The sequence below is a fragment of the Thamnophis sirtalis genome, unplaced genomic scaffold (assembly GCF_051295495.1).
Source record: "Thamnophis sirtalis isolate CommonGarterSnake01/CBP01778 unplaced genomic scaffold, rThaSir2_p1.2 scaffold_5, whole genome shotgun sequence".
Classification (NCBI taxonomy): Eukaryota; Metazoa; Chordata; class Lepidosauria; order Squamata; family Natricidae; genus Thamnophis; species Thamnophis sirtalis.
Window position 1 is genome coordinate 116,483,501 of NW_028261385.1, and position 15,784 is coordinate 116,499,284.

Here is a 15,784-nt window from a genome sequence, read left to right on the forward strand (position 1 = left end):
AAAGTCAGAGCTTCAGAATAAATTTGTTTAGGATTCAAATGGTATATTTATTTTGTGTTGGAGGTGCGGTGGGGGAGAATAGTCACTCTCAGAGCCAAAGACTAATATGGTTTAAAGACAAACCACCTCACCAATTTCTTAACAATTGTTTTTCTCCTGAAAATTGATCTTTCTCTCAAGCTTATCATCTTAAAATGCCCTTTGCTGAATTTACTATGAGGCTATTAAGCTGGCTCCAGCAATATGATCAGACTTGCCTGTAGGACCCACAGGGCCCTTATCTCCTTTCTGACCAGGTGTGCCGTCAATTCCCTGTATTCCTGGGGGGCCAGTCAAACCCGATGGTCCTGTTACACCTATTGAAATGAAAATGCAGTCACAATTCACTTATAGAATTCAAGTCACGAAAAATAGGGATGATGATGAATAAAAGAATATAGAGTAACGAAGTTGGAAGGGGCCTTGGAAGTCTTCTGATCCAACTCCATGCTCAAGTAGGAGACTCTATATCAGTGATGGCTAACCTTTTTCTAAAGTTGTGCCAAAATTGTGTGCCCCCACCTGAACATGCGCACGTGACTCCCCGTGTGTGCGCACGCAAACCCTCTTGCAAAGGGGGGAGTTTTTGCCCTCCCCAGGCTCTGGAGGGCCTCCCCAGCCCTCCAGAAAGCTGAAAATCAGCTGGCTGGCACGCACATGTGTGCCGGAGCTGAAGGCTGCCGTGCCAGCAAATATGGCTCCATGTGCCATAGGTTTGACAACACGGTCCTACATGATTCCAAACAAGTGGCTATCCAGACTCTTCTTAAAGGTTTTCAGTGATGGTGCACCCACAACATCTAAAGGCAAGCCGTTCCAATAATAAATCGTTCTCACTGTTAGGATATTTCTCTTTAGTTCTAGGTCGCTAGTGATAGTAGAGCCTCCACTGGGAAAAATCACAGAAGCACAAGAGGCCCACATTTACCACAAAAAATATAACTTTGTCCTGTTGTATTAAAGCAGCTGTCCAATTTGCAAAGCCCATTAACAGTCTCTGGATTTAGTGCATATAAGACATATAAGGCATCTTGGCAAAGCAAGAGGTAGTCTTCCCAATTACTTCAAGAAGTGATCTCATCCTTTTACCTTGTTGTCCTTTTGGTCCTGGAAAACCAGGAATTCCTTTGGGGCCAGCAGGGCCTGGAGTGCCAGGTAGGCCTGGTTCACCTTTCAGAAGTTGAAAAGGGCCTGGAGGACCTGGTGGGCCTGGCAGACCTGGCAGGGATAAAGCAAGAAGCACAGTAAGCCAACATCCACAGAAGCCAGGAAATAAAAGGATCAGAAGGACACCTTCTACGGGACTTTAAATGTAAAAAAGAGATTGGATGGATTTCACCAAGTTATTTCGACTCTTTCTCAACAATTCTTTTCAAAATAATCAAATCTGAAATAAAAAATGCCAACACGAACCTTTATTTCCAGGAAACCCTTGGTCACCTTGTACTCCCTTGGATCCCAAAAAACCAGAAGAACCTTTTAGACCTGGAAATAAAGGAAATCTTCATTGTTACCAAGGGAAACTCTTCCTTTATCTATTTTTAAATTCCTCATTCCAACATACCCAATGGCCCCATTGATTTTATCCTTATTATCCAATATTTCTTGACTTTTTTTATTCACTTTTATATACAGTATTCATTATTTTTCATCCTTTCATCATCAGTTTCCTTCTTATTTGTTTAAGGTAAAAGGATAAAACTCCCCCTCACAAACACAACTAATGAGACGAAGGACCGAGAAACAGTATGTGGCATCTTATCCCTCACAGCCACAATTGCTCCATTTGTCTTAGTAGATAGATTTCAAATATATCATGACTTCAACTAAGCAGATTTAAATTCTTCCAACTTTGAAATGTTCTTCCCTTTGTCCTGCCTGTACTGCACGTGTTCTGGCTGTGGTTGTGTCAGTGTTCAAAGCTTGAAAGCAGGGGTGGGCTGCTGGGGGTTTGCAGTGGTTTGGGAGAACCTCTGGTTAAGATTCTGTGCAGTTCGGAGAACCCCCAAATCCCACTCCTGGATGGCCCTGCCCACCCCTCCCTTCCCTGGAATCTCCATGTAGCCCGTTTTGGATGCAGGTAAGTGCAGGGCGCACATGGAGGCTTGGGGAGGGTGAAAAATGGGCCTACTGGAAGTTTGGGAAGGGCCTCCGGAGCCCAAGGAGGGCAAAAACACCCTCTCCCCATGATGCAGGAAGCTGACTAGGCCATACCCACCATGGCCACGCCCACCCTTGCTAAAAAATTTGACGCTATCCCTGCTTCAAAGGGTCCTGTTTTAAACTGCTTCAAGCTTGGGATACTTCCAATGTGATTGGAATAGTGCTGGCTATTTCTGGTGAAGTTGAAGCCAGTTTCCCGTTCAAATGAATCAGAAATGCAATATTAGCAATAGGAACAGTATTTCTTCTTCGTGTGGTACAATATCAGAGCAGAATGAGTATTTTTTTCTCATACCTTGGGGACCCGGAATTCCAGGAGGTCCCATGTCACCTTTTTGACCAGTAGTTCCAGGGAAACCAGGACTGCCCTGGATAAGACAAAAGAAGAACCCTCAGTTTTGGTGCTTAAGCAGTTTGACAGAAGAATGGCTAATTTCTTAAAATAATATCATGCAACTCAATGCAATCCTTCAAAATCAGAGAGAAAATGAGAATTCTTCATATCCGAAGAATTAAAACCAGAGGGAATGAGAACACAGGAGGCTTTAAAAAAATTAGACAAAAAGAAATTAGAACATTCCGCACTGCTTCAGATATTATGCAAGGTGACAGGATCTAGATCCCTTAAAATCCAGCTTTGCAGATCAGGAGTATTCCTATATGGATTTTTATTCTACTGTATTGTGATTGGTATGTTTCTTGAAATTGTCCTCTTGTACTCCCTGATTGGAAGAAACTTATCTATTTCTAAGATCGACCAGCAAAGAAAAATACATATGTGCTATTTGGAAGGCATATTATCACTCTGCTTAATTAACTGGAAAGCACAGTGTGAGGGATTTCTATGGGGATTTTGGAGTACAGTACCTGCCATATCCAGGTAGCCAAAACTGAAAATTGAAGTTAATAATTAAACTTGAACTTAAATTTTGAGTTTATGATGATGATGGATGAGCAGCTCTGAATCTAAGTTCCCTGATGTTCTTCACTTTTTAATGCTTTATTTTTTTTCTTTTCCTTGGTGTGTGTGTGTGTGTGTGTGTGTGTGTGTTTCATCCCTTTTACCTTTTTATTTATTAACTGTTATTCTTGTCTATGGGATCAACACTTAAAATAAGATGGGTAAAAGGAAGAAACAGCATGACGTCTCCCACCAAATCTGCCAAGTAGCTGAAAATTGAAAAATTTCTCCATTTTAAGGAAGTTATAGGTTCAGTTCAGTTTAGTTCAGTTTATTACATTTATATGCCGCCCTTTTCCCCCGAAGGTGTTTTTAACTAAACAGGGAGTCTTAAACTGTCATCCCATTTTGAAAAAGATAGAAGGAAATGCTGCTTGATCCTTAACTAAATGTATGATGTAGCTAATAATACGCTCTGCTGGAAGAAGAATAAGGCTGCAAATCCTACAGAGCATTGTAGTTTAGAAGTCTTAACTCTGAGTCTTAACTCTCTCTGCCAAGCAAACTGGCTGTTAAGAAGTGAGTTACAAACACTTCATTCACTGAGGGGAAGGCAACACCAATCTTCTTTCTCCTTCATTGGAAGAACCTAACATCAAATTGGATATCCAAATGTAATTCTATCACTGGGCAATCACTTGCTAAAATGAGGAAATTGATTTAATTAAGTGTATCTGCTTGCAAAAGGAAGATGCAGCAGAAGCAAAGGTGACCAAAGGTGACCAATTTGCAGAGTCCAGCAAACAGGGCCACTGGTATGAGCCTTTAGTTCCTCATTCGGAACATTAACTATAATGATTATAGACCATTTTGTGAATAAGTGAGGAAAGCTGCAGGAAGAGCCACAAATAAAGAGATCTGAGATTTTTCACTCAGAGGTATTTGACTTTAGCAAAGACAAAATGAGTTTTTGAGACTCAGAATGAAACTGTTGGAAGTATAAAGCACTTTGTTGCCTGCTGACATGTTGGTGAGGTTTTGTTCCCCCTTCCCAATAAAGTAAATGAAACCACAGGTGTATCCGTAATAGTACACTGATTGTGATCCATTAGTTTCTCTGTAAGGAAATGTTGCCTTTCCAATAGTTGATAAAAAGATTTGGGCTAAGTCAGAGCTTTCTCTTCTAGTGATAATATTCTTTCAAAGACCAGGGAGTGGCTTGCCTGCTCCTATGGAAGGACCGCCTCAATGTTTTTATGTAAACGTTCAAATTTGTTTTCCTTTATATGAAAGCTGCAAGATTAATTTAATTGTTGTATGTACTTTGATAAATGTATGAACATCTGCTCTTGAAGTGCTCAGATTCTTCATTTTACCAAGCTCCTTCGATCATGGATGAAAGCTCTGGCTTGGTTAAGATTAAGGCAAAGAAAGGAAGAGAATATATGGTCTGTCTGTCCTTCAGGTCAAAGCAAGCAGTGGGTGAGAATAACCCTTAGAGCTATTTGTGATCCTCCATATGAAAGCCCTTTCAGTCAGTGATAAAGTGGAACTGTTCCACAACAAGGGACAAGCAACAAAAGTCTTGCCACATGGTTCCATCTCATCCTAGGTTTTGTTTATGTTATATGCACATGTGAGGTCACCATTCCATGGGAAGTTTAGGGTTTGGTAAAATATACTGTATGTTTAAGTATTAACTGCCTGATTCAGAGTGCCTTGCTCTTAGAAAAAAATCCATTGACTGAAAATAATGAGCTCCTTGTGCTAGTATGCTGTTATGTGTAACAATTGTAGGGCAATCAGTCATGGCTGTAATATTAACTTACAGGGATTCCTTGAACTCCCAGGTCACCTTTGGGTCCAGGTTGCCCAGATTGCCCTGGCCAACCTTGACTTCCCTTTTCTCCTTTTTCTCCTGGTAATCCTGAAACTCCTGGAAATCCTTGAGGCCCAGGAAGTCCTAAAGTAAACAGGGGGAAAGTATTTCTTGACCAGATTTATTTTGCAAGAAAACATGGCTTGTTATTGCCCTCTTTAAAACAAAGACTGTACTTGGGGTTAATAAATAATAAGGTTTCAGACATATGGGCTCTGATCATTGATTTATCTAATATTCACAAATTTGTAGTACACAAAAATGCTATAATAGAGAAATAAGTTATGGCTTCATTGTGACAATTACAAAAAATCCTGCTACTTCTGTAAGAGAGCATTTTTAAGGTAGTATTTATAAAGTATTTATAAATTCATTCAATCAAACTTACTTAAACATAAAACAGTCATTTTATTGATGGTTAGTTTGTCTAGAACAGATCCATATCTTACCTTGAAGCCCTGGTTGCCCTTGGGGCCCCCGGTCGCCCTTGGGGCCCTCTCCAATATTCCCTGGCAACCCAGGAATGCCTGGTTGGCCTGGGGGACCTTGTGGGCCAACAAATCCAATGTCTCCCTTTGTGCCAGGAACTCCTGAACTCCCAGGACTCCCTGGAGAGCCCACATCTCCTTTAGGACCTAAGATTGAAAACAACCGCTTTGTGGTTAAATGAGGTATTCTGAGTTCAACAACATTGAATACCCAAGTTGATCCCTAAGAAGAATATCCACATACTTAGTCAAGTGACTAACAAAGATATTGCATTATTATAATTTCATAGGGCTCAAAAGTGACGAGAAGAGAAGGTTAATTTCTCATTTAAACTTTCAACTCTGTTGAAGGCTGAACTGATTCTGGTCTAAGTCTATTTGGAATAAAATAATAATAATAATAATAATAATAATAATAATAATAATAATAACAACAATAATAATAACAACAATACTAATAATACTAATAATACTAATAATACTAATAATACTAATAATACTAATAATACTAATAATACTAATAATACTAATAACACTAATAACACTAATAACACTAATAACACTAATAACACTAATAACACTAATAACACTAATAACACTAATAATAATAATAATAATAATAATAATAATAATAATAATAATAATAAAAACTCCGCCGTTGCGGAGTCACTAATCCTGGCTGTGCAAGAACAAGCTATCCGCACAAATGCCATTAAGGCCAAAATCGAAAAATCCTCTGATGATGCCAAATGCAGACTTTGCAAAGAAGCTGATGAAACACTTGATCACATACTCAGCTGCTGTAAAAAAATCATGCAGACTGATTATAAATTGCGGCACAATTCAGTAGCACAAATGATCCATTGGAATTTGTGCAAAAATTATAATATTAAAACAGCAACAAACTGGTGGGAACATCAGCCTGAAAAAGTCACCGAAAATCAGATGGTCAAGATCTTGTGGGATTTCCGTATACAAACCGACAAAATACTGGCGCATAATACACCAGACATCACACTGGTTGAGAAAAATAAGGTCACAATCATAGACATCGCAATACCAGGTGATAGCAGGGTCGCCGAGAAGGAACATGAAAAAATCGCAAGATACCAGGACTTAAAAATTGAAATTCAATGACTATTGCACACACCAGCAGTGGTAATTCCAGTGGTAATTGGCACACTGGGTGCTATTCCAAAAGCACTGGAATTACATTTAAAACAGTTAAAAATTGACAAAATCACCATCAGTCAAATGCAAAAAGCCGCACTGCTTGGATCTGCACGCATATTACGAAAATACGTTACGACGTCCTAGGCCCCTGGGTGGGGCCCGACTAGTAACCAATGCCAAATCCGGTGAAACAACTGGCCGCTGTGATACAATTGTATAATAATAATAATGGTGCAGCTAAAGAGAGAATTACGACTTGAGATTGCTGGCTGGTATGACTGTTAATTTTCCTAAGGAAAAACTCTCCAAGATAAATAGTTTAATTTGACAAGTGCTTTAAGCTATGGAAAGAAAAACTGGTACTGGCAGAATTAAATTTGAAGTGGAGCATCTGGGAATTTACTTTAGAAAAATGGATATGGAAAGAAAACAAAGATGTGGAGGATTTATCTTCCTATAATCTATTTTTCAATGAACAAAATGTCTTTCTACCAAGATGGATGAGGATGAAGAGATCCATCCAGTCATGTCCGATTCTTGGTGATTCTATGGGCCAAGTCTCTCCATGTCTTCCAATCTTGCACTACACTTCTTCCAGTTTTTCTATGCTCTGGCTGGTGTCCAGCCATGTTCTTTGACAGCCTGGTTTCCTTTTACCACTAACTCTTCAAAACATAATTATTCTATAATTTAATAAAATGTTATGAACAGGGGAAAAATAATTGCTTTTGCCAGTGAATTTCCCACTTGTCATGGCCAAAGTAAGTGAGATGCAGTTTCATGATTTTGCCTTCCAGTGACAAGTCTGATGTTATGTGGTCCAGTACTTGCTTATTAGTTAAGAAAGATTATCATTTCTGAAAATACTCTCTTCATCCTTGGACTACAAAGGCTGCCAAGTATAAATATTTGGACATCACCAAAAGCTTGTGCTGAAGCATGACTCCAGTTTGAAGATGCTCTGTGAGTTTAGAACCCAGATCCTTCTCGAATTCATCCAGGAAAAAAGAACAAAGAAGAGAAACTGGCTCAGTGTAGCTTTCTCTGCCCAGTTTCATTGCAAGGAATCATAGGACTGGAAGAGACCTTGCACATCTAGTCCAATTCCTTGCCCAAGGCAGGAGTCCTCACTGCATCATGGACAAATGGTTGTCCAATCTTTTCTTGAAAACCTTCAGCAATGGACCACCCACACCTCCATGAGCCAAGCTTTTCCATTGATTAATTGTTCCGATTGTCAGAAAATTTCTTCTTTTTTCTGGGTCGAATCTCCCTCTGATAGGCTCCCACCTATTGCTTCTTGTCCTGCATTCATGTGCTTTGAACAATAATTGTCGACCTCTTCCCTGTGACAGCCCTTTAAGTACAGGAAGCCAACTATCATATCTCCCCCCCAGTCTCTTCTTCATTAGATTAAACATACCTAGTTCCTTAGGCATTCATCATATAATTTAGCCTCCAGACTCTTTATCATCTTTACTGCTCTTCTTTGCACACTTTCTAGTCTCAGCATCTTTTTTTCTATCATGATGACCAGAAGTGGACACTGTATTCCAAGTGTGGTCTCACCAATGCAGTATTAAGTGGTACTATTACTTCTTGTGAGTATAATGCTATCCTTTGTTGATGCAGCCTGGAACTGTGTTGGGGGTTTTGGCTACTGCAGCACACTGCTGGCTCATTCTTGAGCGGTTGCACCTGGAGCCCTCTCATAGGAAAAGACATTCCAAGTCAGAAAGGTCAAGGAGGCATCAGTACATTTCTTGTTATGTCATGCCTAACATTCCCTCTTGCTGCTCAAGTAGTCATTTCAGCAGACATGATTTCTGGGATTTTATGAGAGGAGAGGGAACCAGCTCTCTAGGGGAGGCTGGTGGAAGCCATAAAGATGAGTCTTGGTTACAAAGAAAAAGCTGTCTAGGCCCCTGAAAACAGTTCAGCAGTGTTATCAGTAGTAGTCTACACAAAATGTCACCGGTTAGAAGAATTAAGTTTCCTCAAATTTACATTTAAATAGAGGGATGATGGTGGTTCTGGAGAGGGGAGCTATAAATATGGGTGAATTCTACAAGGAGAGGAGAGAGTGAATCTTTTTTACATCTAACTAGGATCATCATACTGCTTTAAAGTTAAAATAACAGCAAAGCCAAATGTGGGAATTGGGGGAGGTGGGGATTGCTAGATGCCTACCAGCAAAACAAACTCCAGCAGCTGCAGTAGTAGGAGTTTCCTACTTATTCAGTCCTCTTATTCAATCAATGATTTATCCCTTCTGCTGTTCAGGTCTGACTATGGAGTGGAACAATGCGCTACAAAAGTCTAGCCACAGTACAGGAAACACTCTAAACAGAATTCCAAGAAGCTTTGTTCTGAGCATGGAAGGAGATCATAGAGTTTGTGCGAAGCTCAAAATACAAATCAAACACACATGTTTTGCTTTATTTGAGTAAATAAGACTCCAAATGGGCATTTCAATCTAATATTTCAGGTTCAGAACATCTTACATGCCACTAATGGCAAAGAAAAATGGAAACAGTAGATGGACTTTGAGAATTCTTTACATTTGATTTTTTAATAAGTTACCTCTTTCTCCTTTTCCACCTGGAATTCCAGGAAATCCTCTACCTGGAAGACCTGTAAAGATAAACACAGGATCTAAGAAATTGAGAAACATGCAGCATGTTCCTTAAATAGTCCAATCAGGTGATAGCTTCGTATTTTAGAATAGAATTAAGACGTTACCCTATAATTTTCCTCATACTGTAAAACATTTATATTTGTAAATGTTCTCTTCTTTCCATAATGTGGCAGTTAAATTGGATAGATAGATAAACAGACAGACAATTTCTACCCCTTTGGATCTTGCACCCTTCTTAAGAAAAAATGTATAGAGGAAAGGTGGGAAGGAGAAGGGAAGTGAAGGTAGAGAAGGAAAAGTGCAAAGTAATTTATAGTAGCACATTCTGTCAAAATACTGGGGCTTTGAAGGTCCTGAATGACATTCAGAGGGCTCAGGAGAATAAGTGCAGAAACAGTGCACAACCAGATATGCTTAGATTGTTCTGTATCATCATCATCAGCAGCAGCACTGGTTTCCTAGGAAAATTTACATCCATTTTCTCATGTACCATTCATTTTCTTATAGTATATATAAAACACTGGTTACGTATATATTTAATCTTTCAAACTGCAAAGTTATTCCAGACAAGTATTATATAACTCCACCTCTGACACAACACCTATATTTAATATCAGAAAACCAAGGAGATAAAAAGTCTTACCTGAATCACCTTTTGAACCAGGAGTGCCTGGGATTCCATCAAAACCAGGCTCACCTTTTTCTCCAGCAGTTCCATGTGGGCCCTGTGCTCCAGGGTCACCTGCAACATAGGAATATAGGACTCATCATGCTGAGAAACCAACAAATATGTTATTTATGCATTCAGAGAAGCTTCCTTCTATGTTTACTGTTGTGGCCCATCAGGAGCCGTTAGAGCTGCCGACAGACTCCGATAGCGAGGGACCCTATGAGTCGGCTCTGGAAGATGTGGAGGACCCTGGGCAGGGTTCAGACTCCAAGCAGGGACCAGAGAGGCTGGTTGGCCACCAGGAGGCGCCTGAGGCATGGAGCAGCGGTGAAAACCAAAGGGAGTTTGTCCCTGACGTCATGCACTGGAGCAGTGGTTAAGACGTCAGGCTCTGGAGCAGTGGGGAGGAGCAAAGGGAGTTGGTCCCAGATGCCAGGCAAAGAAGGGCAGAGAAGTGCAGGCAGCAATTACGGAGACATAGAACATAATCAGGCTCAGGTGGTTGTGATTAGACTCCTCCCAAGAGAGTATATAAGAAGAGACTTTGGGAGGAGACCTTTTGCAGGACACAACCATTTTACTAAGTTGGAGAAGCTCTTGTGTGTATCTCTTATCTTTGGGAGTCTGGGTTGCTGCCAAAGTCTTGTCTGTGAGTAATTACTGTGAATAAAGCATGGCTAACAGTAATCTTGTGTCGGCGTGACTCACCGTACGGAGTGGGGTCAGAACAGTTTACTATCAGTGTTTTTCAGCATGAAGGGTTTAGATATGTTTATTTTTGTGTGTCTTTGAGCCCTTTGAGGTGAGCCAGGTCAGAAAACTGATTCCACTAATCTGACTGGAATTGTATTTTATTGTGGCAGGCTACACTACCAGAATATCGAAAGCTTCACTTCTCTCCCTCTTACTTCCCTGAGAGTTAGAGTGGAGGCAGTCTGTGCTTCTTCTTGATCTGCTCTGTTTTCTAATAGCATGCTTTTGTTTTTGTAACTCTCTCTGTAGTTTCTCCAAAGTATCTCTGTGGCTCTCTACACTTTGTGTGAGAGAGAGGGAGGGAGGAGAGGGAGACAGAGTACCTGATAATTTTCATTTTATTCCTTTCAGTTGGATGACTGACAGGTTACTGAAGCGTTAGAATGAACTAAGAGGAGTTTTTGTTTACTGGAAGCTATAATGTAATTCCCCTACATTCATATAGAAGTTGGGGTGAGACTCCAAGGAATTACAGCAGTGATTTTCCGGCTGCCCCCGAATTATATGTTGCTGTTTAAGGTAAATGCTTCTCAATTTCCACCAGTTGAAATATGACCAACCTCCAAACATAATAAATACAATGAATAGATTTATTTGTTTGTTTGTTTGTTTGTTTTGTCACTCATGTACAAGATAACAAGAATAAGAATAAACATGTATAAGAACACAGGAAATGGGTACAAATAAATGGGGACATTAGGACAGGGACGTTAGGCACACTGGTGCACTTATGCACGCCCCTATTGACCCCTTAATTGAGTCTGGGGTGAGGTCGACAGTAGACAGTTTAAGGTGAAAGTTATGGGGGTTTGAGGATGTAATAGGAAGTAGATAGTAATTGTGTTCACTAAAGCACAAAGCTCTCATGGGATCTTAAGCAGAAGCACCTGAAGTTTGTAAGGTTTCAGATGAAAACATGCAAGGCTTTGATCATTTACAATGTTTGAATTAATTTTTACTTTACTTTTAATTTGTGAGGGATCAGTGCTGAAATAGAGTACAAGGTTCTGACACTTACACAAGTGCATAAATCTTGCTCTAATACGAAAAGCACTGATTGAATTGAAGAGCAATAAAATTCATTTTTATTTTTACTATGTTGAAAAGTTCTTAATTTGTTTAACAGATAAATGGAAGAAGATCTTAAGATCAATCAATATGATTCCAAATGACTTGGATATATCGTTACATGTGATTTAAATTCAATTTATAAATAAATAAGTTGGTAGTTAAAAGTGCATTTGTGCCTGAAACAGAACACTAGCCCCCAAAGCCAAAGCTCTTATAAAGCTACCACCAGGAATCATTTTCAATGTTTAAAAAACTCGTGGTTGATAATCATATTAATTGTATTTAATTAATTATATTTAATTTTGATTAATCAGAATTAAATTAAATCAAGCCATTTTGAGTTCAGATCTCCTCCACTTATTTGATATTATTCTGTAATGTTGTTGAATATGTATTGCATTGTAATATAATGCATTCAAAGTGCTATCCTTGGACTTAAAAAACATTGTGCATTTCTAGCCTAGGATTAATGCAAATTTTCTCTAGAAAACACTCAATTTGAAACTAGAGTACAGGGTATCTTATTTCATGTATTACAAAAGCAGAGGACGCGTGTATATCACCTTATCAGTTACAATTTGATTACATCTTAACCTGTATTTGTAGCCCTTAAGTCAGCTTTCAGCATTGTCAAGACTGACTCGAACTTTCACCTATATTCTGCTTTGCTTGCAGCTTGACAAAGAATGGCGGTGGATTGGAATGCAAGTGTGAGTGGAATGGCATCCAAGCATCCTTGGTTCCCGTGAGACGTTGCTCCCACCCTCAAGGACACCCAGAGCAGATGTCACAGCCTGGCTGACTGGTTCTCATAACAAAATGAACAGAAATGATTGGTGGATATAATGGATTGTGGGTGGCCCTTGGGGAAAAGAGGAATGAACCATGAGTGCTTTTGCACAGGAAGCCAGAGCTGGTTGGCTTCTTCTGTGCCAATGGGGACTTATTCAGTGAAGTTTATACTCTTAGTAAAATAATGTCCCAGGAGTTTCTTTTTCTGGATTCGCCAACTAGGCAGTTGACAAGCATGAGCTAACATGGCTCCAAGTACATGAGACAAAAATATCAAAGAGAAAACCTGACCTTCCATTCAGAGATGAAGCATTGTCCGAAGTTTTTTACCTGGTTGTCCTTTTAACCCTGGAACACCACTGAAGCCCGGGGTTCCTTTCTGTCCCTTTTCACCTGCCAGTCCTGGAACACCTTTTTTTAAAAAACGTAAAGCACACCTGTTTAATTTATAGCCTAAATAACTGTCACAAAATAATACAGGACCCTTTGGATCACCCACCTGGAGAACCTGGAAGGCCAGACTGCCCTTTGATGCCTGGGGATCCAGGGATGCCTGAAATACCTGGAATACCCTTTTCACCTTTGTCTCCAGGTAAGCCTGAATTGCCCGGCCATCCTTGTTCACCCTGTGGACAGAAGAAGAAGAAGAAAATACATTTAGTTTAATCAGAGATGCTTAGTTCTTTTCCAATACTAAGTATTTTTTCCCAGACATTTGCCCTAAAGTTCATTTTACTCCAGTTAAAATTTGCTATAATATGTAACTTTCAACCACCCAAGAAAGAAAACTATAGGGAGATGTTCCAAAGGATTGGCACAAAACCTAAATATTCACTGTATGCTCTTTATCCCTAAGCTAAGCAGAGAAGTTGTGTAATGTGTATGCATAAAGGCAACTCACATATAAACATGTACAATGTTATGCATTATTATTCTTTGATACTGCCAATTTCAATACACTAAGATGATACCTAGAAAAAGATATTTCTGGAATTTCCCAGGTATGATCTTTGCAAAACCTTGTTCCCAAAGAAACATTTCTTACTGAGAATAGATGGCTGAGTTGATGGAGGTTACGTGAGATGGGAATGAATAGATTGAAGTTACTTGGATTGTCCCAGTTAATTCTTCTCTGCTGGCTCTCACATGTACATCAGCTGGGGGGGTCAAATTTTATACCCCTCAGATAGGGTTCGCAACTTGGGAGTCCTCCTGGACCCACAGCTGACTTTTGACCATCATCTGTCGGCTGTGACCAGGGGGGCATTTGCCCAGGTTCGCCTGGTACGCCAGTTGTGACCCTACCTGAACCGGGAGGCTCTCACAACAGTCACTCGAGCCCTTGTGACCTCGAGGCTGGAATACTGCAATGTGCTCTACATGGGGCTGCCCTTGAAGAGCATCCGGCGACTTCAGCTAATCCAGAATGCGGCCGCGCGAGTGATAGTGGGCGCACCGCGGTTCGCCCACATAACACCTATCCTCCGCGAGCTGCGCTGGCTACCTGTTGATCTTCGGGTGCGGTTCAAGGTGCTACTTACCATCCATAAAGCCCTCCATGGTAGTGGATCTGAGTACTTGAGAGACCGCCTCCTGCCAATTACCTCCCTTCGACCTATTAGATCGCACAGATTAGGCCTCCTCCGAGTTCCATCCGTCAGTCAGTGCCGACTGGCGACTACACGGAGGAGAGCCTTCTCAGTAGCAGCTCCGACCCTTTGGAACGATCTCCCCGTGGAGATTCGCACCCTCACCACCGTCCAGACCTTCCGCACAGCCCTTAAGATCTGGCTATCCCGTCAGGCCTGGGGATAAAAATTCTAATCCGCCCCACCCGAATGTTGAATGAAAGTTGCGTTTTATTGTTTTAATTTTTTTTTTTACTCACGTATTGTCTTATGTTTTGTCTTGCACTCCCCCTCCTGTGAATTGTAAGCCGCCCTGAGTCCCCTCAGGGAAAAGGGCGGCCTATAAATACTAAATAAAATCTAAAAAAAAATCTAAATAAAAATCAAGTATTTGTATGATCAGTCAAACCTTTTCAAGGAACTTTGTCCACATTTTAAAGGTCTTTGATATATTTAGCCTCCAAAAGAGACTGAAAGGAGGTATTATAGCTGTCTTTATGTAAGGAGTTGTCACACAGAAGACCAAGTGGACATTTTGTAGCTTCAGTTGACCAGACTCAATTAAAACTACAAGGAGCTTCCTGATTGTACAAGCTACCAGCCAGGAAAACAGACTGCTATGTGAACTGATGATTCCTCCTATAATCTGATAAATTGGTAATTTGGCTAATGATTGTCAAAGATGTTATAATGGCTCCTGCATCAAGCTGAGTTGAAATAGATGACATCCAGTGCATATTCCTAGTCTATATTCCAGGCCACAACAACTATAACTTAGCCAAAGACATTCTGACTCAGTTGTGCTTTGAATACTTATGGTATACAATTCTTGTGATGAAATCAAACTGGAATGAATGCATGCATTGTTGCTCTGAAAAAAATTGCTTTTTTTCTCCACAAAAGGCTCCACACAAAACTCTTCTGAGTCAAATTTTAATACATATTTTCTCATTCCAGAATAATTTGTTAGCTATTTCTCTGTGGTACCTACACTCAAGTTGTCAGTCTATTGTTTCACTTTCTGACCACACAAGAGCTTATTATGCTAAGGAAGAAAAGGGTACAGGGGGTCCTCAGAAATGCACATACTTTGCATGCAGAAACTCCTAGGCTTTCACTTCTAGTGTCACCAAACAATTCAGGGAAAGGCTGCTGCTCCAATTATCTGGCTCCAGATAAATCAATTTCTTATACCGCCTATATCAATTTTTCTCCTGTCTTCTATATTTTTGTTATGATAGAAACCTAGTCCTAAATAGCTCTCTTGAAATTAGAGATACATTAGCACAGTAATCAACATGCTGTTTATGACATTAACACATATTATGAAGGATTATGGATACCTTCTCACCAGGAGCTCCAGGGAAGCCAATTCCAGGAAGTCCAGAGTCTCCTTTACGTCCTTTTTCACCTTTAACTCCAGGAAATCCTGACTGACCCGCCTCACCTGGAAGGCCTTGAAACCCTTTTTCTCCAGGTAGCCCTGAAAGACACATTATAAGTGGAGTTTTTTCCTTAAAACAAATTTAATCTGAATATTTGGAGTGATGGATGGCAACTTAGTATAAAATTCCAAATCATCCAGAGTC

General features: G+C 40.2%; 1 protein-coding gene across 1 annotated transcript in view; it reads right to left on the reverse strand.

Moving 5' to 3' along the window:
• COL4A1 (collagen type IV alpha 1 chain) overlaps positions 1 to 15,784 on the reverse strand; it is a 146,178-nt gene that overhangs the window by 14,070 nt on the left and 116,324 nt on the right. The window contains exons 37-47 of the mRNA XM_087716709.1: positions 15,539 to 15,678; positions 13,067 to 13,193; positions 12,898 to 12,978; positions 9,925 to 10,023; positions 9,227 to 9,277; positions 5,432 to 5,617; positions 4,933 to 5,066; positions 2,498 to 2,570; positions 1,453 to 1,524; positions 1,129 to 1,257; positions 258 to 356 (exon numbers count right to left, since the gene is read on the reverse strand). Coding sequence (XP_087572835.1) covers positions 258 to 356; positions 1,129 to 1,257; positions 1,453 to 1,524; positions 2,498 to 2,570; positions 4,933 to 5,066; positions 5,432 to 5,617; positions 9,227 to 9,277; positions 9,925 to 10,023; positions 12,898 to 12,978; positions 13,067 to 13,193; positions 15,539 to 15,678 — 1,191 coding nt within the window. The remainder of the gene's footprint in view (positions 1 to 257; positions 357 to 1,128; positions 1,258 to 1,452; positions 1,525 to 2,497; positions 2,571 to 4,932; positions 5,067 to 5,431; positions 5,618 to 9,226; positions 9,278 to 9,924; positions 10,024 to 12,897; positions 12,979 to 13,066; positions 13,194 to 15,538; positions 15,679 to 15,784) is intronic.